The sequence below is a fragment of the Lycium barbarum genome, chromosome 5, assembly GCF_019175385.1.
Source record: "Lycium barbarum isolate Lr01 chromosome 5, ASM1917538v2, whole genome shotgun sequence".
Classification (NCBI taxonomy): domain Eukaryota; kingdom Viridiplantae; phylum Streptophyta; class Magnoliopsida; order Solanales; family Solanaceae; genus Lycium; species Lycium barbarum.
The window spans coordinates 57,307,237-57,334,547 of record NC_083341.1 but is presented as its reverse complement, the minus strand read 5'-3'; the positions used below and the strand labels follow the sequence as shown (position 1 = coordinate 57,334,547).

At 35.0% G+C, this 27,311-nt stretch overlaps 3 protein-coding genes across 3 annotated transcripts; 2 read left to right on the top strand and 1 right to left on the bottom strand.

Annotated features, from left to right (window-relative positions):
* Window positions 1–6,373: 6,373 nt before the first annotated feature.
* LOC132640861 (small ribosomal subunit protein uS3x-like) lies at window positions 6,374–9,978 on the top strand. Its single transcript, XM_060357655.1, has 6 exons — window positions 6,374–6,533; window positions 6,619–6,766; window positions 8,163–8,334; window positions 9,009–9,063; window positions 9,144–9,275; window positions 9,607–9,978. The coding sequence occupies exons 1-6, from the start codon at window positions 6,495–6,497 to the stop codon at window positions 9,793–9,795; spliced, it is 735 nt and encodes a 244-aa protein (XP_060213638.1). The 5' UTR covers window positions 6,374–6,494; the 3' UTR covers window positions 9,796–9,978.
* Window positions 9,979–11,867: 1,889 nt separating this feature from the next.
* Window positions 11,868–16,395, top strand: LOC132640859 (replication protein A 70 kDa DNA-binding subunit A). Its single transcript, XM_060357652.1, has 2 exons — window positions 11,868–12,209; window positions 13,807–16,395. Exons 1-2 carry the CDS (start codon window positions 11,950–11,952, stop codon window positions 15,515–15,517), a joined length of 1,971 nt encoding a protein of 656 aa, XP_060213635.1. The 5' UTR covers window positions 11,868–11,949; the 3' UTR covers window positions 15,518–16,395.
* Window positions 16,314–16,856, bottom strand: LOC132640860 (uncharacterized). The gene has a single exon (XM_060357654.1). It carries the CDS (start codon window positions 16,757–16,759, stop codon window positions 16,400–16,402), a length of 360 nt encoding a protein of 119 aa, XP_060213637.1. The 5' UTR covers window positions 16,760–16,856; the 3' UTR covers window positions 16,314–16,399.
* Window positions 16,857–27,311: the final 10,455 nt, after the last annotated feature.

The following is a 27,311-nucleotide window of genomic DNA, read 5'->3' as shown; positions in this document are numbered from 1 at the left end:
AAGGGAACAGGCTGTGTTGTAGAAGTTTTAACTGGTTTTCTGCAGTGCAATGATGCTACTTCTCAGGCTACCAAAGGATATAATTGTGCAGTTGTTGCTGCATATTTTTATACAAGATGTTGCATTATATTTGATACAATAAATGCTGCAATTTCTTTATGGAGTGCAACTAGGCGAGAATGGAGGATGATTTTTCTTGGTTGCTGGTGCGCAAGGAGTAAAGCAGATGCTGCTACATTTTTCTACCTACAGCTGGTGCGAACAAGTGCTGCATTTTTTTTATACAAGCAGTTGGAACATACAAGGACATGAAGCAAGCTATTGGAAGTGGAAAAAAGTACTTTTTTATCACTAAAGGAAAAAAACAAATGTACTTTTTTGTCCAGTGAGCAACTCGACATATTTTTTTGGGTACAACAGGTCTCAACAATAGCAATACGAGCAGATACAACAACACGGAGTTTGGGCATCTATGCTTAAAAAAAAAAAAAAAAAAAAAAAAAAAACTTTTTTATCACCTCAGAAAAAAAGTTTTTTTTTTATCACTTCACTAAAAAGTAATTTTTTATCTTCATTCAGTACTTTTAGTCATTTTCTAGGTTTTTACTTCTTTGTTAGCTTTTCCTTTTGTAATACCAACTTAGGACATGCTATAAGTCTTAAGTTGGTCATTAGATTAATTCTTGCATTTTTTATTAGCTTGGGCTACAGTTGTAATGACGATTGTGCTTGAGAAAAATTTATAAAATTGACCCTAGGCATCCCCGCCTAGTGGACTTTGCTTAAAAAAAAAAAAAACCCAAAATGCACAAATCTTAGGGATCGTGGATATGTATATCATAAACTGACCGTCGTTAATAGCTAACAGTTATCATTTAGGCTCCACTTCACACATGGTTAATAATTATCCACATGTTATATATAGACCAAGGACAATATTTGTCTAAAAATCCATAAATAAATAAAATAAAAGGACATGCCACTATTTAAACATTATAATAATACTTTAATATATTATATGAGAGTCATCATCCATTGAACACTTGATCAAAAGAGTTATATGATAAGTAATAGTACTTAAAAGCCAATATTTGTCTAAAAAAATCCCATTAATAAATAATAAAATAAAAAAAGATATGAAACATTATGATAACGCTTTAATACTTCATAGGAGAGTCCCTACCCATTGCACACATGATCAAAATAGTATTAGGACAAGTAATAGTACTTAAAAGGCCTATATTTGTCTAAAAAGTCATAAATAAATAAAAAGATGTGATACTATTTAAACATTATAATAACATTTTAATATATCTTAGGAGAGTTCCCATCCATTAGACACATGATTCAAAGAGTTTAAGCACAAGTAATGATTATCCTTAGAACAATGTTGTGCTTTGGGAACAATAACTTGTTATCAGACTAATTGGATAGTAGTGTTATGATTACCATTACTTGTCCGAAAACTCTTTTGATCATGTTTTCAATGGATGAAGACTCTCATATGATGTATTAAAGTGTTATTATAATGTTTAAATAGTATCAAGTCTTTTTATTTATTTATGGTTTTTTAGACATATATTGGCCTTTTAAGTATTATTACTTGTCCTATTTTTTTTTATTTTTTTTTTTTGATAATGTGTTCAGTGGATGGGGACTCTCATATGATTTATTAAGGCAAAAGTCATAGACAGCCCCCCAAACTTTGCCACATTTCCTCTGGGTACCTAAACCAAGAGTTGTACCTATTGGGTACCTAAACTCCTCTGAATTTGTACCACATAAATACTTTTTGCTGATGTGGCAAAAAAAGTGAACCACACTTTCCTTGGGCGCGTGACCCACTCAGAAATGTTAATTTTCTTTTTATTTTTTTGATTAAAAACTTACCTCTTTGACTTTAATTAAATTTAATAAAAAAATATTGGCCCCACTTTTCATCACCTCCCCCCTTGCGTCAGTCATCTCCCTTCCTTCCCTCTTCGTCTTCTCCACTTCTGTCTTCTTCAGTTCTTCTTCTTCTTTTTTTCTTTGTTTTTTTAGTTTCTTTATATTTTGTTTATAAAAATTAACTTAAAAAAAAAGGAGGAAGACAACTGGACCGGTCTTCCTCCTCAATTATTCCATCCAACTATTTTCCCACCCCTCCATTTCCGGCGAAGCTCCATTTCTTCAGTTCTTCTTCTTCTTTTTTTCTTTGTTTTTTTAGTTTCTTTATATTTTGTTTATAAAACTTAACTTAAAAAAAAAGGAGAAAGACAACTGGACCGGTCTTCCTCCTCAATTCTTCCATCCAACTATTTTCCCACCCCTCCATTTCCGGCGAAGCTCCATTTCTTCAGTTCTTCTTCTTCTTCTTCTTCTTTTTTTTTTTTAGTTTCTTTATATTTTGTTTATAAAAATTAACTTTAAAAAAAAAAGAGGAAGACAACTGGACCGGTCTTCCTCCTCAATTCTTCCATCCAACTATTTTCCCACCCCCCCCCCCCCCCATTTCCGGCGAAGCTCCATTTTCTCCTTCCTTTTTTTTCTCTTCTTCTTCTTCATTATAGCACTTCATTTCTTTTAATTATTTATATAAAATTAATTTGTGAATTGGATGTTATTTCTTACCACCATTTTTTTTGTCCTTTTTAGATCTGAAAAGTAGCATTATCATCTTGTTCACCGGAAAAAATGGGGATTCTCCATTACTATGACTCTTTTTTATCTCACCTTTCATTGAAGGTTGGTGGGTCTTGTAAAGACATTGACAGATCTAAATAAGAGAAGAAAAGGGGAATAAATTATTGGTGGGGTGGGGGGACGGCGGTTGGGGGTGGTGGTGCGGTGGCCAGTGATGGGGGAGCGGCGGCGGTTTCTTTTGCAGTTGGGGGGTGTATAATTTATTTTTTAATTATTATGATGGACCCACCGCCACGTGTCATGTTTTCATTTGACAAAGTTGTCACGTCATGGAGAGTGTAATACACTCTCTTAATTTTGCTGATTATTGTGAAAAAGGTACCTAATGGGATCAAATTTGGACTGGTTTAGGTACCCAATAGGTACAACCCTCGGATTAGGTACCCCAGAGGAAAATGTGGCAAAGTTTAAAGGGCTATCTATGACTTTTGCCATTTATTAAAGTGTTATTATAATGTTTAAATAGTGGTATGTCCTCTTTTTATTTTATTTTATTAATTTATGGCTTTTTAGATAAATATTGACCTTTTAAGTATCATTACTTGTCTTAAAACTTTTTTGATCATGTGTTCAATGAATGGGAACTCATGATGTATTAAAGTATTATTATAATGTTTAAATAGTGGCATGTCCTTTTATTTATTTATGGCCTTTTTAGATAAATATTGGCCTTTTAAGTATCATTACTTATTGTAAAACTCTTTTGATCATGTGTTCAATGGATGGGAACTCTCGTATGATTCATTAAAGTGTTATTATAATATTTAAATAGTGGTATTTCCTTTTATATTTTTTTTTATTTATTTATAGCTCTTTTTAGACAAATATTGGCTTTTTAAGTACCATTAGTTATCCTAAAACTGTTTTGATCATGTGTTTAATATATGTGGACTCTCATATGATGTATTAAAGTGTTATTATAATGTTTAGATAGTAGTATGTCCCTTTTTATTTATTTATTCATGGCTATTTAGACAAATATTGGCCTTTTAAGTACCATTATTTGTCCTAAAACTCTTTTGATCATGTGTTCAATGGATGGGGACTCTCATATGGTGTATTAAAGTATTATTATAATGTTTAAATTTGGCATGCCCTTTTATTTATTTTATTTTATTTACTTATGGCTTTTTAGACAAATATTGTCCTTGGTCTACACATAATATGTGGAAAATTATTGACCGTGTGTGAAGTCGAACCTAAATGTTAACTGTTAGCTATTGACGACAGTCGGTTTATGGTATACCTATCCACGATCCCTTAGATTTGTGCAATTTTTTTTAAAAAAATAAAGTCTATTAAGCTTTTGGCCCAGGGCTGATTTTATTTATTTTTCTCAAAGCAAAACAAGCAAAGGTCCTTACAAATGACGCCACAAAGGCTAATGAAAGAACAAAAACTAAACTAGTGACCAACTCAAGACTTATATGTTGTCTTGAATTGATACTACAAATTGCTGAGAAGTAAACTACTGAAACTAAAACTATTTAAAGTGAAATTAGAAATCCTAGAGTGATCTCAATCTGCTTCAAATCATGCTAAAATTCTTCCAAATTGCCTTGTATACTGCTGTATATCAGCAGTATATCATGTATATTCAACATCCTATAGTTGCATTTCCAATCTCTGTATATTGCTGGTGTTGAGTGCATGCATGACCTGCATCTTTTTGCCCATGTTGATGCCAAATGATGTCCCAAGTCTGAGTCCTTAGTGCACCATTGTATCAACAACACTAGTATCAAAACCATGCAAAACCTGAATCTTGTGCTGCTTCCAATCTCAATAAGGCTCATATCATTTCTTAAGTGAAGATCAATGAGATAAAAGAGGTAATCAAAACACTTTCCATATCTTGGCATTTCCTCAGTGGAATGAGCATAAAGTGCTAATACCACACACTGAAGATTTGTCAAAATACATATCATGCTTAACCACCAACAGATTAGTATACCATGTATATCAGTGAGACATTGATGTATCTCATCCTCTTGTAGTCTGTAGCATATCCTGATCGCACTTATGCTTATTATTGTGACCATTTGATTCCACAGTGCATGCACCAAACTGCAATTTGCATTTGATATGCTACAAAATGCATAGAGTATATTGCAGCATATCAGAGTTATGCAAACTGCAGTATTGATGTTTCTTGAATCCTTGTGACTACATTCTTGTCCTGTATATATTCCATAGAGCATTATGTGACCTACAAGAAACAGAGTAAAATTTGTTGACGATTTGTGCAATTTGAGGTTTGGGATTTTATATTTTTTATTTTTTAATTTTCTTAATTTTTTGTTTGTACACTCTTCATTATCTCTATCAGGTTAATCCTGTCACCTTGCTCATAGAAATCCAATTTTAAGTTTTTAACATTTTGAGGTTTCCTCCCATTCGCCCATGTAATCTCCACCTACTATAATATATTCTGCAATCGACACCATAATAAATCTATAATAGACTACGACTATGGTCTATGACTGCAATCGACGCCATAATAAATCTATAATAGACTAAGGCTATGGTCTATGACTGCAATCGACGCCATAATAAATCTATAATTTAGACTAAGGCTATGGTTTATGACTGCAATCCACGCCATACTAAGTCGCGGGGGACTAATTTTCCGATGAAAAGCCAGAACTTTCGCCGGAAACGGGATATGAAAAGTGGATAAATCGGGAGCTTTTGGAGGGAAATATTTTTTTAATTCTTTTTTGGGGTAATTAAAATGTTGGGGGTTGGGGGCCAAAGTGTAGTTTTCAAAACTTTGGGGCTAGACTTTGACACAAGACTGTCTGACATGCTAACGTCATAAATGGTGGTTGTTCCACCAATTTTTTGAAACTTGTGGCCATTTGGCAAAATAAGTTTTCAAAGTGGCCTTTTGGCCAACTGCCCCACTTTATCACTTATATTCAATCACAAACTTTTTTTTACCTTTTTTCTATTCCATCTACTTAAAAATTTATTCATATATCTATAGCACTGTTCAAAATCGCAAGTATAAAAATACTATTGTACAACAACTAAAAAGATGAAGAAGAAGCAGCAGCAACAACAACAACAACAATCAGTTTTGTCTAAAGTTATCTAATACTAGATATTCGTGCAAAACAAAGTACAAGACGGTATCAATTAAATGAGGCGACCAAAATATGTCGCCCCATGAAATTTTTACTTATTTTTTCAGGGTCATTAGCACTTATGCCCTATTTTGTGCCGATCTTTAATTTTTTTTCCCTTATAACAAATTTTTGTTTTACGGGACATAAATTCATATATTCACATTATAATATCTTACAAGTTATGTCCCGCATGACTTTTTTCTTTAAAGAATTTATGCCCCACATGACTTTTACTTTTACCTTTAAAGAAATTTTGCCTTCCGGTTCACATGGAAGAAATTGCACGGTTTTCCTTTCAAATGGGCTGGTCTTTAATTTTTGCTCCCCACAATAGAACTTATGTCTAGTGGGGCATGCATTATTTTAGAAACTGAAGTCACGTAGGACATAATTTGTGAAATATTATAATGTAAAAATATAAATTTATGCTACGCAAAAATATATTTGTTATGAGGGACAAAAATTAAAGACCAGGACAAAATAGGGACAAAGGTGCAAATGACCCGTTCACATGATGGACAGATCAAAAGCCCATTGAGTCTCATAAAGAAAAACAAAAACGCCCATTTTCTTAACTCTACCCAGTACTTAACACACATCTACCAAACCGCAAAAACCCTAGCCAACCGCACTATCCAACATTGAACTACTACTCGAAAGTTATCAATCCCTCCGAAAATGGATCCTCACGTCACTCAAATAAGCAAAAAACGAAAGGTTATCTCTTTTTTTTTTTCCTTTCTTCCGATCAGCAAAAAGCGGAAGGTTAATCATAAATTGGTTTATTTTTTTTTGGTTTCAGTTTGTGGCAGATGGAGTATTCTTTGCTGAGTTGAATGAAGTGTTGACACGTGAGCTGGCAGAGGATGGATACTCTGGAGTAGAGGTCAGAGTAACTCCTGTGAGGACTGAGATCATTATCAGAGCTACACGTACTCAAAATGTTCTTGGTAATTCCTCTATTTTCAATTTTGTTGTTTGTTAATTAAAGTGATTTTGTGGGAAATGATTTGGCTGATTGGGTAGAATGATTGTACAGGATTTGTATAGCTCACTGTTTGTAATTGAGACATAGTACTAAATCCTTCCGTCCCAAAATAAGTGTCGTTTTTGCAAAAATATATATTTGTCCCAAAATAAACGACATTTTCGTACATTACACACATTTTCAATTTAGGATCACAAGATTCAAAAGTCTCATTGTATTCCTTAAACTTTGTGCCCAGTCAAAGTAAGTCACTTAAATTTTGACGGAGGGAGTATCATTTTCCACTTATATCCTTATATAGAATAACTAATTCTTAATAGTGCTCAATTATCAAGGAACATTTAATAGTCAAGAGGGGTAATTTAGTAAACTATACATTTTATTTATTGATTGATTTTTAATGGGCGTGAAATGAGCTAAATGGACACTTATTTTGGGACGGAGGGAGTAGTTGTGTTTTGTTGTATTTAATGTGGAAATTCCATTTGATTTAAAATTCATGTAAGTCTTAAAACCTAGAACCCATTCCTTATTGTTCGTTACTGGTTCAGCTAGTGCATGATTTGCCCTACTTAAATATGGTTTGAATAGGAATATTTGTTTGATTTAGTATTTTGTTGATATATCTTAAAGTTGCATTTTGTTTTGAGATCTAATTGGCAATCAGTCTTAAATGATATTACTCCATTTCATTTCCCTGGTAGCTATTACACAAATACTAGCGCAGATTGGAAAAGAAAAGGAATTGGAGTGAGGTCTGGAGTAACGTAGAAGGGAAAAGAATTAGTTAAAGAAAAAGGGCATGTCTTTTTCATCTTATACATGCCCATTTTATTCCCATACTAAATGTTTGTCTTCTTAAGCAATATTGAGGTCCTCTAGAAGAGGAAATGGGTGAACACAATCCTTTACAATTTTAATAGAACAGAATGACCAAGATCTCGTGTGTTAACATTTATCTCTTATGTGTAAAAATAAAGATCTCTTGTAAGAAGCACATAACTAAAGACAAATTTATAAAGGGCTACAAAACCAATCTACCCTCTCTAAAACTATGGTTTCTCAAATCTCACACTACATACTGACGTACTATTCTTGAACTTACAAGACAGTTTATTTGTATGGGGAAAAGAACAAAAGATGTTAAGTTTCGCCTCTCAATAACTTACCTGTATCACTTTAACAACATCAAGTTACATCAGTAGTTATTGACTTCAATCTCTCACTAAAACTAATCCACTCCAAAGATTGTGTTTGTAAGAGGCCTTTTAGCCTTGTTGGATTGAATTCTTGATTGGCCTTTTATGACTTGATTTATTGGCAGTATGCATTTTTGTTTGAGCCGATTTATGTATTAGGTGAGAAGGGTCGGAGAATCAGGGAATTAACATCAGTTGTCCAGAAGCGTTTCAAGTTTACAGAGAACACTGTGGAGCTGTATGCTGAGAAGGTTAACAACAGGGGACTCTGTGCTATTGCTCAGGCCGAATCTCTTCGCTACAAGCTCCTTGGTGGCCTTGCTGTTAGGAGGTAATAATATTGATCCGGATGTTGAATCATCATCAGAAATAATATGTGATATTTTTAATGCTTAATATCTGTTGGTCTGCAATGCTTTTTTAGTATCAGCAATCAATAATATTTTTGTATCTATTTTATCCCACTGTTTTCTGTGCTTGTGTTATCAGTATTCTTGGTCCTGTGAGAAGTCCCATGTATATGTCATCCACAAAGCAATTGATCTTATGATACCAATCCTGTGTTGGATGGTGACTATATCATACCATTTATTACTGTGAAATGTTCTTGTCTTCATGCAGTAACCATAGAGGCATATTGCTGAGAACTGTTTTTATATCATCATTAAAATTGAGAAGAGCAGGTTTTAGTTCAATATCCAATTTACATTCCAGACCTTGTTCCTAGCCTTGATTTCCCTTAACAAGCATGTATCTCGTCTCCAACTTCTGTCATCTATAAAGCAAATAGGTTTACTTAATACCAAATTTGTGTCGGAAGATGACCAGACCAAGTGTAGCTTTGCCAATGACATGTTGAGTTGTTAAATATTTACATCTCTGTCCTTGGATCGCGACATGTTAAATCTTGTCTTGAACTTTTGTATGTAAATATTTTTGGGTTTCAGTCCTTCACGTAATCTCTTTCGTATTGTGCCCAAAAGCTTAATTCATTATCTCCAACAGGGCATGCTATGGTGTTCTGAGATTTATTATGGAGAGTGGAGCCAAGGGATGCGAGGTATGCAGCTATGAAGCTTGATTCAATTGTTTTGGATGATGTGTAAAATATGTTGGCACCTGATTTGATTTATTGGACAGGTGATAGTGAGTGGAAAACTGAGGGCACAACGTGCTAAAGCCATGAAGTTCAAAGATGGCTACATGATTTCTTCGGGTCAGCCTGTCAATGAGTACATTGACTCGGCTGTAAGACATGTTCTGTTGAGACAGGTTTGTTCTTGCTCTGCCTAAGGTTGAAGATGAAATAGTACTCCCTCTTTGTTTGTCTTAATATCCTTTGTAGTCCTTTTAAAAAAATGTCTTTTATTTTTTGGCAACTCTTTAATTCCAACTTTTCACATGGCATGTTTAAGACCACAAGATGAAAGGACATTTATACATATCTTTAGTTTAAGACCACAAGATTGAAAAGTCTTGTTTACTTAAACTCCGTCTCAAGTCAAAACCGGACAAATAAATTGAAACGGAGGGATTATCTAACATGTATTTTTGAGTTATGCCCATATTGCGGGTGATTTGGATTTAATTTCGTATTTTGCAGGGAGTACTTGGTATCAAGGTCAAGATCATGCTTGATTGGGATCCCAAAGGAAAGCAAGGTCCAACAACTCCTCTTCCAGATCTTGTCACAATCCACCCTCCAAAGGAGGAAGAAGATTACATCAAGGCGGCCACAGTGGTGGTGCCTACAGAGATTGCTGCACTACCTGCTGCAGTCCCTGTTGTGTAGAGAGCAAACCATAATTCTCTCATGTTCGAAACACCAAAAATACTTTGTTCTACTAAAACCCTTACTGTTGGTTTTTTTAGCGTCTGCCTCGTGCTGTAGAAGCAGAGTTTGGACATTTTTCTTTTATCTTTCAAATCCAGAGATGAAAATTTTGTTTAATTAATAATAGGTTATTCTGATGTTTATTGTGTTTCAGGCCTTTCTGTAATCATGCATCTGGGTTCTGTTACTTGTTAATTTGATTTTTTTGGCTAACCTAATTAAATCAGGAAAAATCTAAAATGGCGTTTTCAGAGCGACTGCATGTTCACACTATATGAAATGCATGTTCAATCTTGGCGATGGTTGGATTGGTTAAAAGCTTGGTCAAATTAAATTAAAGATGGTTTTTGGCTTGCACAAGCTATCCCAATGATCTCCAAAGTGTCTTTCCTTCCCCACTCTCTTCCTTCTTCCGTTGATGTCATGGAGTCTTTGGCCACATTAGTAAGTTCTCATTTAAAGCTACGGGAATATATTAAAAGCAATACAAGTAGCCACTTGTTTTTTTATTGTACAATCGGTTTTCTAGTAATGTGATGATTAGGAGCCCGTTTGGATTAGCTTAAAAAAAATGACTTTTAAGCCAAAAAAAAAAAAGTTGAGATTGAGCAACTTCTTGATTTTGGCTTATTTTAAGCACTTTTTAATTAAGTTGTTTTCTATTTTGTCAAACACTCGAATAAGTTAAAAATGGCTTATAAGCTGGTTTGACAAACTTATAAGTCAATCCAAACGGGCTTTAGGTCAACATTGGCAATTTTGTGGAGAAGGTACACTTTTTGTAAATTTCAAGGGTATCCAGAATTCACTCTTGATAAATCTGCTATAAGAAGAATTAATAATATACAAATATGAATATAGTTTTAAAAAGACCTAACGGATAAAAAATCTCCTAATTATCACGTTTTTATTAGTTTTATACTTAAGCTATGCATTGTTTACGTTACCCCCGAATTATAACATTTAGGTTTTAAAACTCCATGCTTATTATGTGATACGTAAGTGTGTTCACTGTCCCGAAAAAGCTTTAAAAAGGTATCAACTGCCATTATACATGTTTTTTCCAAAGAAAAACATAAGGGACGCCATGTTTGCCCCATTTTGTTAAGAGGTCCTAGTTTTAGAGCATTGAAGCAATTGAGCTCCCATTTGGTCAGATTTCATCACGATTTCAGTATATAATCTTTGGTTTTATCGTATTTTAGAGTGGAAAGAGCGAGTAAATCTCACATGTTAACCACATGTACATACGAAAAAATAAAAATAAATCACATGAAGTGAAAGTGGAAGAGTCATTTATAGAAAGAAAAGAATTAGGGAAAAATAAAAAATAGAAAATTTGATTTTCTGGGTCAATCAGCCATTATGAAAGCTACGTAGATGACTTTTTTTGTTGCCCCTCACGCACCTCTAAGGAGGTGTTAACACACACTTAGCCATCTTTCAAGCTGGGGGTTATAACACTTACGGTGAGTTTGGTATGACAGAAAATGTTTTTCTATTTTTTTATACCACCCAGTCCTACCCCCCAACCCCGAAACCCCACCACCCTCTATTTTTTTTTTTTCAAAAAAGGTTTTTTTACACCCACACTCTCCCCCCCCCCCCCCCCCCCCCAGCCTACCGCACCTTCCAACCGGTACTCCCCACCACCAAAAGTTACACTCCGAATTCAAAAACGTCATAGTAGTTTTACTTTGAGTATATGCAAATGCTCTTAAAATGACATTTTCTAACTTGCGTACCAAACACAAGAAAATGAATAGAAAAATCACTTATTTTCTAGAAAAATATTTTTTTGGAAAACATTTTCCATCATACCAAACACACCCTCAGCCATTTGTTGTTGTTTCAACAGATACAAAAGCCCACAACCCACAAATCCTTGGACTATACGAAGAAAACTGGGCCAAATGAAGAAAACTCGAATTTTGGATTTTGGACCAGGTCATTTTCTCATGGGTCGGTTTGTAAACCCGCCATTTTATCCCCCCTTCCACTATCCACCTACCCTCTATAAATTCCTCAGTTCAAAGCATTCACTCGAAATTTCATCACACTATCCTCACAAAACACTCTCAAATTTAAATCATCCCCATACCCGCTATCCTAATGCCGGTAAACCTAACGGCAAACGCGATCACGGCGATCAACGGCGGTGACGTGAACTCAAAGCCAGTAGTGCAGGTGTTGGATATTAAGCTAATCGGCACCACACAGGAACGCTACCGACTTACGCTATCTGATTCCGAGTCGACTCAGCAAGCTATGTTAGCTACTCAGCTTAATGACAGAGTCAAAAATGGGCGCGTCAGGAAAACGTCCGTTATTCAGTTGATTGAATATATCTGTAGCACTGTTCAAAATCGCAAGTATGAAATTTCATTATTATTATTTTCTTAACACTGCATAAATGATTGCATTTGCCTCTACACTCTTCAAAATGAATTTGTTACTCCATGTGTCCCTTTTCTCTTTTCGAGAGTCGATTTGACTAAACTTTGAAGTTAAATTGTATTAACTCAATATTTTAAGATAAAAATTTATATATTTGAAAACTATTTGAAAAGTACTATAAGTTGCAACTTTTCTCATATCAATTTGGTTCTGTCAAATAGTTTGAATCTCAAAAAGCAAAGTATCATATAAATTGGGACAGAGGGAGTATTTTCTTCAAGCTTCAATTATAGAACTATATGTACAGTATAGATGAGTATATTTGCTTCTAAACTGTTCAAACTCTCAAGTATGAATTTGTCATTTTTGTTCGAGCTTCAATTATAAAACTGTATGTACAGTTGAGATTATTACATTTGCTTCTACTTTTGATTTCATATAAAGCTTGCGATATTTGCATTGTTATGTGTGCTCCTTATTCCGGTGTGCGAGTATTAGTGTTACCGCGGTTTTATCCATATGCAAAGTCTTTCAATGTAAATTTGATAGATTTGGTTACGTTTTTGTTTTTTGAGCTTACATAGAATGTCAATGCCCTGGTAGAGAATTATTCCTTAAAGATGTGGATGTGCACTTATTTCTGTATGAAGAAAAAAAAAAAAGGCACTTATAGAAGTTCGTTATGTTTTTTCCTGCTTCCCTTGTGGGGACATTTGTGTTTATCATTCATACACTAGTCATTTCGATTGTAACTTTGATAGATTTGGCTTGGATTTTGTTGTTTTGAGCTTTAACTAGAATGTTGATGTCGTGATAGAGAATTATCCTTAGTCATTTTGATAAGCACGTCTATGCAAAATACAGTAAACACATAGAACTTCGTTGCGTTTTCTCCAATTTTTTCTTGTATGTGCATTTGTGTTATCATCCCTTTACAAGTCATTCCGAACGTAAAGATAGATTTGGCTTTGATTTTTTTGTTTTAGCTTTAGCTAGAATTGATGCCATGGAAGGCTATGTTGCGTAGACTCTCCAAAAATGTTGCCGCACCCGTGATGGATTCTCCAAAAATACACTATTTTTGGAGTATCCGACACGCACCCATCGGCATTTTTGAAGAGTCCGAGCAACATAGATGGAAGGAAACTGTTTTTGTTATCGGCTCAATTGGTTGAGAGTTACTCCGTAGTATGCACAGTGCAACATAACAAAGCACAAGTTTCTTGTCAATATTTTTAAATATTTGTTTCATTTCTGGTTGGTGTTAGCTTTCTAAATGTTCTCTACATAGACTTAGGACTGTGTAGAAACATGAAGCAGTTTTCCCCGTGGAAATTGTTGCACTACCGAAGTTGTGTCATCTTTGCCTTGGGTCATCGTGGGTTGGGTGGTGAAAATACTTTCCCATAGATTAGAAGAATGTGGCATTTCTGTGCATAGGGTACTTTATTAGGTGATCAACAAGTGTCTATTTTGTGTAATAAGAGAGTAATATCCTATTTTTTCCCTTCTCTTTGGATTATACCTTTGATTGGAGCTTGAGCTGAGTGTTTGTCTTGTTTTCCCTTGCAGAATCATTGTTGTCCTCAACATGGAAACTATTATACCAGAATGTGAAATAATTAGGAACCCCAACGTGATTGTAGAATCTAATTCAGGAGGTCAGAAAACTATATCTAATGGAGCTTCTGTGTCTGCAATCTTGAGTAACAATGGTAACTTGAGTGCTCAAAGATCCGGCCAAGCAAACTTTGCTAACACTAACAATTTGAGTGCTCAAAGATCTGGGAAAGCAAGCTTTGCTAACAGTAAGAATTTGAGTGCCCAAAATTCAGGTAATAGCATGCAGAACTACCCACCTGCAATTCAACCTGCATACCAACCTCCTCCAAATTACAAAAGCCATGGGGCAATCATGAAGAATGAAGCACCTGCCCGCATTATTCCAATTGCAGCATTGAACCCCTATCAGGGTCGGTGGGCTATTAAGGCTAGAGTGACTGCAAAGGGGGATCTACGTCGCTACAATAATTCTAGAGGAGATGGAAAGGTCTTCTCCTTTGATCTCCTTGACTCTGATGGGGGTGAAATACGTGTCACTTGCTTTAATGCTGTTGTTGATCGCTTTTATGAAAAAATTGAAGCTGGAAAAGTGTACATGATATCAAAAGGAAGCTTGAAACCTGCTCAGAAGAACTTCAACCATCTGAAGAATGAATGGGAAATATTTTTGGAGACAACTTCAACAGTAGATCTCTGTCCAGAGGAAGATCCCTCTATACCAAGACAGCAGTTCTCATTTAGACCTATTAGTGAAATTGAAAGTGCAGAAAGCAATTCAATCATAGATGTGATTGGAATTGTGACAGCAATCAATCCTTCTGTTCCTATCCTGAGAAAGAATGGAATGGAAACTCAAAGAAGAATCTTGAATCTAAAGGATCAGTCTGGGCGAAGCGTTGAGCTGACACTATGGGGAGATTTCTGTAACAGGGAAGGACAAAATCTGCAAGAACTGGCAGAAGCTGGGTTTTCTCCTGTTTTAGCTGTTAAAGCTGCAAAAGTTAGTGATTTCACTGGGAAATCCATTGGAACCATTTCTTCCACTCAATTGTTCATAAATCCAGATTTCACAGAGGCTCAGACTCTAAGACAGTGGTTTGATCAGGGAGGAAAAGACATTGCTTCTCAGTCTATATCTAGGGAAAACATGCCTGTAGGATCAAAAAATGAGATACGCAAGACTGTCTCTCAGATCAAGGATGAAGGGCTTGGTAGGTCAGATAAACCAGATTGGGTTACAGTTAAGGCAACCATAACATTCATCAAAACTGACACTTTCTGTTATACTGCTTGCCTTTTGATGATTGGAGATAGACAATGTAATAAGAAAGTTACCAGGTCAGGAAACTCCAGATGGCAATGTGATAGGTGCAATCAGGTGTTTGAGGAATGTGATTACAGATACCTTCTTCAAGCTCAAATTCAAGATCATACTGGGTTGACATGGGTGACAACTTTCCAGGAATCTGGGGAAGAGATTTTGGGCTGTCCTGCGAAGGAGCTGTACATGATGAAGTATGAAGAGGCTGATGATACCAGATTTTCTGAAATTATTAGAAACTGTCTCTTCAGACAATTTATGTTCAGGCTTAAAATCAAAGAGGAACTTTATGGTGATGAGCAGAGGGTGAAGATTACAGTTGTCAAGGCAGATAAAGTGAACCATTCTGTAGAAAGCAGACATCTCCGTGATTTAATTTCAAAATTCCGTCTATATTGAATGAAGGGAAGTGAGATAAGAGATTCTTATTGCGACCATTTTTAGGAAAGCCATTGGCCCTCTTCTCAGAGAGATGTCGGCAGAAGGTCATTGTTGTAGTCAGGTGATTATTGTTTTCATTACCATAGAAAGATACATTACTTGCATTCTTGCTTAGAAATCCCACTTACTGGTCAAACGTGAGCTTTAGTATCCACTTGATTTGGAAGGAATACGTTTTCACGCCTTCTCATGAGTTGAATTTGCAGTACTTCTTTCATTAGCTTCATCAACAAGGACAATTTTTATTATTGATTTGGTAAATGCCCCACCCCACCCCCTAAATATTCTCCTCGTTCAGCAATTGTGTTTCTCACTTTTGCCTTCTTGTGAGTGAAAACTGAAAACTCAACTTGGATGGAATAATCTTTCAGCTGTTCTTATTTTAGATGTATGAAATGGAATTTCATTCAATTGTTCTTATTTTAGAATATAAAATTTGGATTCCAAGTCCAGAGAAGCTCATTTTTACGTCTGTGGGGAGACATTATAAGGCATGTAATCATTTGCATTTGCTGGATTTCTTCAGCTATTGGTAAAGCACAGCTTGCCTCCCAAGAGTTAAACAAGTCATTCACAGGTTTATGACTATTCGCTATTGCTATTTCCTTGGTGAAAAGGCAGAGATGTTAGCACATAAACCAGAATTAATTGTACTCCTCTCTGCAGTCAGTGCGAGGGCAGCAAATGATAGTTCCGTGTTTCCTTTAATAGGTGCGTTCATGTAAAGAAATAAGCTAAAATAAAGGTACAAGAATTGATTGGTAAACATTTTATAGATGTTCACTGGAAACATGAGAGAGATTACAAGAAGAAAGTCGAGAGATATAAGAATTATGCTTCTTAAGTCCGCTTGACAGGATCGAAATTGGAGACACCAATTATTGCGCCAAGAATTGCAGCAAGCACAACTCCACCTGCAGTAATGCTGAGCAAGAAGTTGTTGAGGGATGGTGAAACACCTTCAGCTGCTTCGGCTGCGTCGGGAATGACCATGGAAGCAGTCAGTGCAGTTGCTGTCAATCCTGTCAAAGCTTTCTCCTTAAGTGAAGCCTTGACTTGAAACTTTGCTACTGGTTTTGTTGCTGCAGTAGTAGTCTTTGAGGGCCTAACTGGCAATGGCTTCAAGAAAGCCTCAACACTTGCTGGTTGTCTCTTCTGACTCAGTGGCATTGCCATGGAAACTGCACAAGTAGAAGCCATAATTTTGCCTGTCTTGTTAGGGGTGTGTTGAATGAGAGTATGGTATAGATAAGGAGTGGTTTTGGAGAGGAGAGAGATTTTTAACTTAGAATGAGAGGATGTAGAAAGGCATTTTCCACGAGAGGTGGAAAATGGAGCAATGGCATTGCTTGCCACTTCAACTGTCCTATGTGGCGCATTCTACTTGGCTATGATGGATAAGGTTATCTGATTGCAATCCTAATTTTACCGACTTAGAGATGACAATGGGTCGGGGTGGGGTTTGGTCTAAACCCGCGAAGACTTCAACCAGCCTTCCGTAGATTTTTTTCCTGTTTTTAACCCGCCCCGCATAGCAAATAATGGGCCATTTGCAGGATTGTCCTTCGCTGGGGTGGTCTTTAATTTTTTGCCCCTCAAAATGGTTGTCTTTAACTTTTACCCTTGAAGCAGAATTTCGCTGCAGATTAAGGCAGAATTTGCACATGGATAGAAGTTGCAAAATTCTGCCTTGCGAATTTTTTTGTTTTGTTACTGAGCTAGGGTTCGAACCCACAACCTCGGGGTATTAAGTGAAGGGCAAAACTTAAAGATCACCAATTTGAAGGGCAAAAATTAAACGGAAAAGGGCCAAAATTACCCCTGAACTTTGAAAAATAGTTCATCCATGCCCTTCGTTATACTTTAGGGCCAATTATACCCTTACTGTTATACTTTGGGCCAAATATGCCCTTGAGTTTAACGGCGTGCCACGTGTCGGTCTCTCAGTGGCCAACTTATTTCCCTTCCTATTTTTCATCCGGATCAAACAAATATAGATCTGACTCAATCAATTTAGTACCCGACCCATCAATAACATATCATACCCAAATAAATCTAAACCTAACCCGTCAATTACATATCTAACGCTACTCTCTCTTTCCCTCTCTTCAATGAGCACACAAAGATTGGACTTGCCATGTAGTTTTGCTAGAAAAGATACCTCAAGGTCCCAATCTATTAGGCCAGTTGGCAGCCTTTCTGTTGAGAAGCCTATTGAAGCCAAGAACACTAGTTGCTCACTCAAGCAGAACAATATTCGTCTACCGCCATCCTCAACCGAAGCTAGGAAAGAAAGCAAGGATGAATTTTGGGAAAAAGGTAGGAGCTTGAAGAGGTATGCTGATGATGATGGGACCTGCATGAGCAGAGCTAATAAGAGGAAAAAGGGAAATAGAAAGTCAGGTGATTGTTCAGAAGAAGGCTATGGTTTGAGTTTGAGCCAATTGGGTGGTGGTGATTTCTGGTTACAATCCGGTTTCAATGTGGCACGATCAACTCCTCAAGAAGCACCATTCTCCTTTTCTTGTTCAGGAGAGGAAGAGAGTGTATGTTATGTGCCAAACAATCCTTGGATCGAATCTGTAGTGACCCAGATTCGAGTATGATATGTTATTGACGGGTCGGGGTACTAAATTGATTGGGTCGGGTCTGTATTTGTTTTGATCCGGATGAAAAATAGGAGGGGAAATAAGTTGGCCACTGAGAGACCGACACGTGGCACGCCGTTAAACTCAAGGGCATATTTGGCCCAAAGTATAACGGTAACAGTATAATTGGCCCTAAAGTATAACGAAGGGCATGGATGAACTATTTTTCAAAGTTCAGGGGTGTCGTACCCCATTTTAACCGGGTGGATTTAGGAGTACAACATATTGGAGATTCCTATTTTGTTTTGTTTTAAGGAGTCACCACCTAATTAATTTAACGGTGAATTAGGACACCTAGATGGTTAACTAAGGCAAAGTTAAAACTAAACCTCAATTAATAGTCTGCTTAACTAATGTGATTCTAGGTAAGGGCTCTATATTATCCTAAAGGGAAGGGGTTAGACATCCTTTAGAATCCGTTAACTTACGGTTATCCGGCCAAACTTAGGTTAATTAATTAATGCTAAATAAGATGCCTGAAATTTTAAGAAAAAGGGGGCTAAGAAATGTTGCTAAGGTTTTTAAGAAAAATATAAGAATGTTGCTCAAGATAGGATGTAGAGAAAATATAATAATTTGCATAAAAGAAGATTTTAAATGTTATTTAAAATAAGACTTATAAAAGTTGCTAAGGCTTTAAATAAAAATACTATTTAGAATGAGATTTATAGAAAATATAATGATTTGCATAAAAAGAACTTCAAATGCCATTTAAAATAAACTTATAAATGTTGCAAAGACTTTAGATAATAATGCTATTTAAAATAAGATTTGCATAAAATATATGAATAGAAGAAAACGCGAGTTTGTGCAATGTTTTAATAAATACTTGAAACAAACTAAACGATGAGGTACTAATTGACTTTGCTTTTTTTAGAAGTATAAACAAAATTATGTTTTATTAACTACATTCGGCTAAAAGTATGCATAATTTCAATGACCTTAAAAGATGTTTACAAAATATTCTTTAGTTCTTTTCCTTAAACTAACTACCCATTCCTAAACTAAACCTACTAATTCATTAGGATTTATCTAAACTAAAAAAAAAAACAAAAGTTAGTTGCAAATACAAATTAATGTGCACAAAAATAAAATGAAAGGGCCAATGATTATCAAATGGGCCAGCCCACTTTTGAGGGACTGCTGCTGCTGCTGTTGGGCTTTTAGCCCAGAATTTTTATTTGCTGCGGACAGAGCTGATGCGAGGGAGATTATGTTGGGGTTTTAGCCCAACACCGAATGCGGAGGAAGACGAGTCCCTCGAACTCGTATGCGATGGTCATGCATAAAAGGATGAAAGGAAAATGATTAGTATACGACCAGTAAATAGTATTGAACATATGAAATATAAACTCAAAAACAAATCAGCACATCGTGTATATACTACGTATATTTAAGTATACTTTCTGTATACGTGTTCATAGCGATTTTAAATAGAGGTATACCGGTAATACATGAATATATATAACCAACTGAAATATATACTTGCAACAACGCACCAAATTTAAACGCCAAATGGCAATAAACTATAAGGCAATACACTAGTAACTATGGCTAGATATCAGAAGTCTTTTAATTCATTTTAACTCCAAAAGAAAACAGTGTCGAACTTCGACTTAGGATCAAATTATATTCCTTAGAAATGAAGAAGAATGATTGTCCTTTCCATCTTTAAGAAGCAGATTTTATGCCCAGTGGCATTTATTTTAGGGACAAGCATCAGATTTTTTTTTATATATTCACTATGTAGCCACTAGCTATAACATATATATGACATATAAATCATAATTAATCATAACAGGATATTCTACATATGCTTGAAGGATAGACTTAGGCTTGGATAACATAAAAACACACTTTGACTATGCTAGGCCAAACAAACATCCAACCATGCTTCACTGTAAAAAAAATAATTAAAAAAAAAACTCATCGTATGACAAACTTCATCGAACTAAACTAACTTTAAACAGGCTAGGCAATTTAATTTCTAAGCAAACCAGGAGTGTCTTTCTCCTTCAACTATGATCACAGTTTCAAATTGAGCAAACAAACTAGAAGGCTAATTACAGCTCTTTATCAACTGCCATACTAAGCAAAACAAACTAAATACTTGAACATAGTTTTCTTACCAACTGCAACATTAAGCAAAATAAACCAAGTAGCTAAACATATATCGAACTACTCATAATCACATAGGAAACAAACCAGAGTAAACAAAGGGAACAAACCAGAGTAAACAAAGGGATAGAGCAGAGCTGCTCAATTCCAGCAACTTGAGGGATGAGAAGTATGCGAGTATATATTTGGATGATAATAGACTTATTCGAAACATAAGGATAATCTTGGGTTAAGAACACATCAGACCACAATAAACATCAACTTCTAGGTTTCAATTAGTCCAATCACAGCATTACATCCACTTTAATAACAGACTAACAAAACCAAAGTTAGTATTGGACAGGCTTAATATTGTAATTAACGACTAATGTGACTTTGAGGAAGGAGGGAAAGGGAAAAACATGAGACTTAAAAAAGACTTCTATCACATCATTTCCCAGCAACATAGGAATACTAGAATCATATGAGCAAGCAAACTAAAAGGAGGTTCAAACAGTCCATTTTCTTAGATGTATTTTAATGCAACATTCATCTTGTTCTTACTGTTTTACCTTACATAGACCACAAGTTTAAGCACAGAACTAATAAAAGCAACTCCCTTAGCAAATGGGAACCACCATGAAATAAACACCAAATCATAAGCTAACTCAACTAACATAAACATACCTAGATTAGATAAAATTCTAAGTAACAAAGAAAATGAATAAGGAGTATATGCAGATTTATTTGTAGACTGCTGGTGTGAAATTCCCATTAACAGCTAATCAGTTTAACCAACATTCGCAACCTATATCTTCCTTGAGTAAAGCATCACACTCTTATTCATCCATATATTAAATGCCATACTCCTTTCAAGCCAACCTTTCAATACTTGTCTAACTTTAGACTACCCTTAAGTCCATGTTTCATCATCAGTTCCTAGTTTAACCAACACAAACAGAAGCAAGCGAACATACAATTAATGAAAGCAAGCATGCAGAGTCACATACAGGGTCACACAACACATATCTAACAGATTCTATCAATAGGAACTTATTTGTTATGGTTTTAGGGCAGAGATTACTGTATGTTAGTTAAGGATTATCAATCATACTATTTGATTAAACAAGCCAATACACAGATGCAGATTTATACTAAGGTAATCTTCAAATAATGCAAACATGAACAAAAATCGAGATTAAGGCAAACTGAAACATATTTAACTAAACCTGAATCGAACTTGGCATATAAACACAAGAACACATCTTGACTGCTAAAACAGAAATTAACTAAATAAAGCAGAGTTGTTTACATACTTAAGTAGACCAAAACTAAATTATTATGCATCAACATGTTTTACCACATAAAAACAGACTAACACCGAAACAAATTTATTTATCGGACTAAAATGACTTAACTAAAAACTAACATATTTGAATTATGGAACAATAAACTAAAATAACACAGAACAACAAAGACGCAACAAAAATAAAAGAATGGAGAATTACCTCCTTCGGGTACAGAGAAGTGAGGCCTCGAATCTTTGATCTACTTCGAACACTGCGAGTCCCGAATTCGTATACACTCAGATCCAAACAGAGACCAAAGGAGTAAAACAAAAAAAAACAACGATATAGATTTTTTTTGATATCGAAAACTGCAACAACTACTGAGCGTTAAAACTTTTGGGATTTTGAGCGACTGGAAAAAGAAAAACCTAGTTCTTGGGGAATTTCATCGATTCAAAGCCGACCAGGTTCTTGGGGAAATTTTTTGAATCCAAAACTCTTCAGGTTCTTTGGGGGTTTTATCACTAAAAAAAAAAACCTCTCTTAACCGATTCAAGATCCGATTATTTATAGGGTGGATTGGGGTTTTCGTTTGAGAGGAAGAGAGAGAGAGGAGCGGGGGGACAAGAGAAAGTGGAGAGACAGACGTAGTGGGGAACAAAAGTGAGTGGAGGGAGCGTGAGGTGAAGGAGGAGCGGCGGCATTTAGGGTTTGGGGGTAAAGGGAAAGGGAGAGAGAGGGCGGGGATTTGGGAATGGGAGAAGTGAAACGCTGAAGGGGTATTACGCCCCTTAACTGAAAAGAAAAAAACAAATTGGGCCGGGTCATAGGGTATTGGGTTGGGCTGGTCCATTTAAAATATTGGCTGGTATTTGAAATGTGGGCTAATCGATTTGGGCCAGTGAATTAAAAAAAATGAGCTGATTAAAATGTGGCCAAGTAAATTAAAACGTGGACTGGTTTGTGAATTGGTCCGAAAATAGTATGCGTTGATTGGGCTACTATATTTAAATAAAAGACCTGTCTAAATAACTTGTGTTAAAATATTACTTAATATAAAATATGCAATCATTAGTGCTCAGATAAAAAATGACGTTGTAATAGCCGTACAATAATATTTCGAAAATCCACAGTAAAATAAATACTATTATTTAATTATGCAAAGATAAAATGCGATGCGCGTGCGTAAGCTGGTAAAATGTCGAAATGATAAAAATTGTGAATTATAGTAATAAATAATAATAATAATAATAATAATAATAATAATAATAATAATAATAATAATAATAGTAACTGTAATAGAATAATGAAGTGCCGATATTGATAAGAGACTAATAATTATAGTAAAAAAAAATATATTATTTTTTTTGAATTTTTTAAAAATATTAAAAGCGTAAATAGGTATTTTGGAGGAGAGGCGGGACAAAATTGGGTGTCAACAAGGGGTAATTTTGGCCCTTTTCCGAAAATTAAATACCACCCCAAATGAAGGATAATTCGCGCAAAAAAAAGGCAAATAATACTTTACCGATTCATAGAGATGGCAATGGGGCAGGGTGGGTTTGGTCTAAACCCACAAAGACTTCAACCTGCCCTGCGTAGATTTTTTTCTATTTTTAACCCGACCCGCATAGCAAATAATACTTTACCGATTGTAGAGATGGCAATGGGGCAGGGTGGGTTTGGTCTAAACCCGCAAAGACTTCAACCCACCCGCGTAGAATGTTTTTTCTATTTGCAACCCGCCCCGCGCTGCCCGCATAGCAAAAAATACATCTTCTTTTTTCATTTTATTATTGTTTAGCTTAAACAAACCAACTTAACATTCCAGTTTTTCTATAATTAGAGAGTTTAATAAATTATTTCTTACTCAAGAAGTTTAATCAGTTCTTTCCTCTTTGTGTTTTCTCATTTCCCTTTCTCTCCCTTAGAAAATTTTGACACTTGAGAATGTAATTCACACTACTGGATACCAATGATGGATACTTTAGATCTGATATTGGCTTCCATCAAATAACATACTTTCTCATCATTCTGTTATATAATACTTTGCTCCGATTCTTTACTTGTTCAAGTATATTGGGACAAATGTATTTTTTTCTTTTTCTTTGTATAGTCGACTAAATTTAGGATGTTACCCAAAATGTTCAAAATGAGTACACCAGATTTCCCTACTTAAATTTGATTTATTGATTCTAATTTTGGAATCTTACTCAAAATATTCGAAATAAATACACCATATATTCGTACAACTAAGTTTATATAACCTCTACTAAGCTGGTTTGAAAAAACAAAAAAAAACTAAACTGGTTATCCCCTGAGGTGTTTAACACTTTTAAGTCATCCAGATTGAAATTAGGAATCGAAGAAGCATTACAGAAGATGGAGCAATTCTACTATTGCAGTAAGACTTAAAACCAGCAACCCATCCACCACCAGCAACCCATCCACCTTGAGTTTCTTAAATTTATTTTGACCCACCCCGCACCAGCATACAAGTTCCCCCGCCCCACCCCGCGTCACCCCGAACCCACCTCGTCCTACATCCGCTCCGTCCCATTGCCACCTCTATTTTTACGTTCACATGAGTTGAGGCGAACCGCACATTAGCGGTTGTTTGATTTCGTTTGTTTTTACAACAAACAATTTTCGGTCTCAAAGCGTCAAAGATGTAATAGTATCGGTTACAATCTAACTAAGAAAATAGATATCCATCTAACTTTATGTAGCAATGAAATAGAGACTTGGCTAACTTGTGTGCTAGCATATTCTAAGATCTAGAAATATATTTTTAACATGTACATCTTTGAACGAACTTTTCAACTTTCAAATATCTTCACAAGTAGTCTCCATCACCCATGATGAGACTACACTCCTTATTTTTTATTTTTTTTGGGTAAATAAACAATTTTTGTTAATACCAAAAGTGATAGTTACAAAATCAAATAGGCATGGACTACCTATTTCTCATGAAACAGACTAGGCTCTGCGCAGAGAGCAAACCAATACAAAGAGTCCGGCGCCAAAATGGCTTGTTTTTTGAGCTAATAGACAAAAATAGGATGCGTTTTTTTTATATCAAAATGGGTATTTCGTTGGTTATCCAACGAAATACCCAAACAAATATTGTTCTGGTCTGGGTATTGTTGCATTTCGCTACACTTGTAGCGAAATGCAACAAATATTTTTTTTCTTTGCATTTCGTTTATATTTCAACGAAATAGGATTTTTTTTTTATATTTCATTTATATAAAAACGAAATAGGAATATATATATATATATATATATATATATTCCTATTTAGTTTATATAAAAACGAAATAGGATTTTTTTTTTTTTTTTTTGTATTTCGCTAGAATATGAACGAAAAACCCCTTTTTTTGTTTTTTTTTTACCGTTTTCTACTCTCCACATCGCTGTGGTTTTAATTTTATTTTTTTGTACATTTTTGTTGGTTCAATCAGTTTCAGACGAGCATTGAATAGTCGTCAAAATAATATCTTTTACATTTGGTGACTTATAGCCTGTTTGGCCAAGCTTATTTTTTCCCCAAAATTACCTATTATCAATAAGTGTTTATTTAAAAAAAAGTGAGGTGTTTGGCTAAGCTTTTGGGAGAAAATAAGTGCTTTTGGGAAGTAGGAGAAGCAGTTTTTCAGAAGCTACAAAAAAAAAAGCTTTTGCCCACAAGCATTTTTTTGAAAAGTACTTTTGAGAAAAATACACTTAGAAACACTTTTTAAAAGTTTGGCCAAACACTAATTGCTGCTCAAAAGTACTTCTTAAATTAATTGGCCAAACACAAACTGCTTTTAGTCAAAAGTAATTTTTTGATACTTTTCAAAATAAGCTATTTTTATAAACTTGGCCAAACAGGCTATTAATTTGCGAATTTTTTTACTTTTCTCCGTTTATAAATATTGTCCTATCTTTACCTACGGTATATCCTTCGTTTTTCAATTTTCTTTTATTCATCTCATATCTTTCATATATTGTTTTTCTCTTATCTGTTTCATATCCTTCAACTTTTATTTTTTCTCTCATATATTTCATAAAAGATAACGGAAACTCATGTTAAAGTGTATTTATTTTGGGGTGGTGAGGTTGTGTATGAAGCTAGTTCGGTTAGATACAGCCGTGGTCCTGAAATAGGGCAAAGGTTTCCAATTTCCCTAAAATATGATCGTCTGCAACGTGTCTTACGGAGTAAAATGTTCGTAAATGATCCTGAACTTTCAGTGGTTATAACCGGACGATGTCCAAGTTCATTTACAGCCGATGGTTCACCAATTTATGGTGAGATGCCAATTACGGATGATGAATCTTTATCGTCATTTCTTCGTTGTCCTGAGATTTTTAAAAATCACATATGCATAGCGGCGCTTGACATGTATGCTACAGTTCAACCCTCTACCCAGGTTGAAGTATCGACCGACAATGAGTTCGATTTTGGAGGTACTACCTATCTCCCAAGTTTGAATATTGGTTTTCCAAGGGGTATAGTTCAACAACAAACAATTGTAGGATTTTGTAGTCAGTCAAATGACACCAACTATTGATTAATTAAACTTGTAACTTTTGTCTTCTTTATTATAGTCTACTACACTAAGTACAAGATATAAATAAATCAAAAAAATAAATATGACCTAATTTATAATGACTAAATCAAAAAAGACATGTAAAAACTTATAAAATTAATAAATTACCTCAATTTGAAGAAGATTATGAAGCAAAAGTTGAGGAATCCTTGTGATAGGATTAGTAGAAAAAAAGAAAAAGAATGAAGAACGGAAGAAGAGGAAGAATGGAGGCAAAGGAAGAAGGGAGAATGGAGAATGGAGAGGATAAGGTATAATAATTTAGAGTAAAAGTGGAGAGTAGAAAAAGGGTATATGAACGAAAACAAAAAAAAAATATTTTCCTATTTCGTTTTTATATAAACGAAATACAAAAACAAAAATAAAAAATATTTGTTGCATTTCGCTACAAGTTTAGCGAAATGCAACAATACCCGGACCGGAACAGTATTTGTCTGGGTATTTCGTTGGATAACCAACGAAATACCCATTTTGGTATAAAAAAAAAAACACACCCTATTTTTGTCAATTAGCTTCAAAAACAAGGTATTTTGGTGCTGGACTACAAAAGCCAATATAGATACATGATCTAAACTATTTAAACTCAAGACTGAATGGTAGAGTGATGTTCGGCCTTAAATGCATATATTTATTTATTGTTTGCCTCACATTATAGTATTTTTAATTGTCTTTTGAGTATTAATTGTAATGAATTGTGCTTAATATTATATTTTACTATGTAAGTATAAAGCGGGTAAAGTGCAAAAAAAAAAAAAAAAGAAGAAGAAGAAATAAAACGAAGTGCGATAAGAATGAAGGGAGACAGAGAAACACTTGAAGAGGACACTATTTATGTTTTGTCTACCCACTTAAAGACGTGTAAATAAAAGAAAGGAATAAAGGAATTGAGCAGCAAAGTTGGGAAAGAATCGTTCACTGGATATAAGGCCTGACGCGACGCGATCCAGTGGAATTCGAAATTTAACTCTTCTCAATTTGTTTTGGACTAAGTTATTTATTTGGATTTTTTTTTACACCTATAAATATTCCATAAATCACAATTTTTACATAACTTTGGATAGCTTGAAACCCTTAGTTAATAACTTTGGACCTAGAGAGAGCTTGGAGCTGCCGTGGAGGT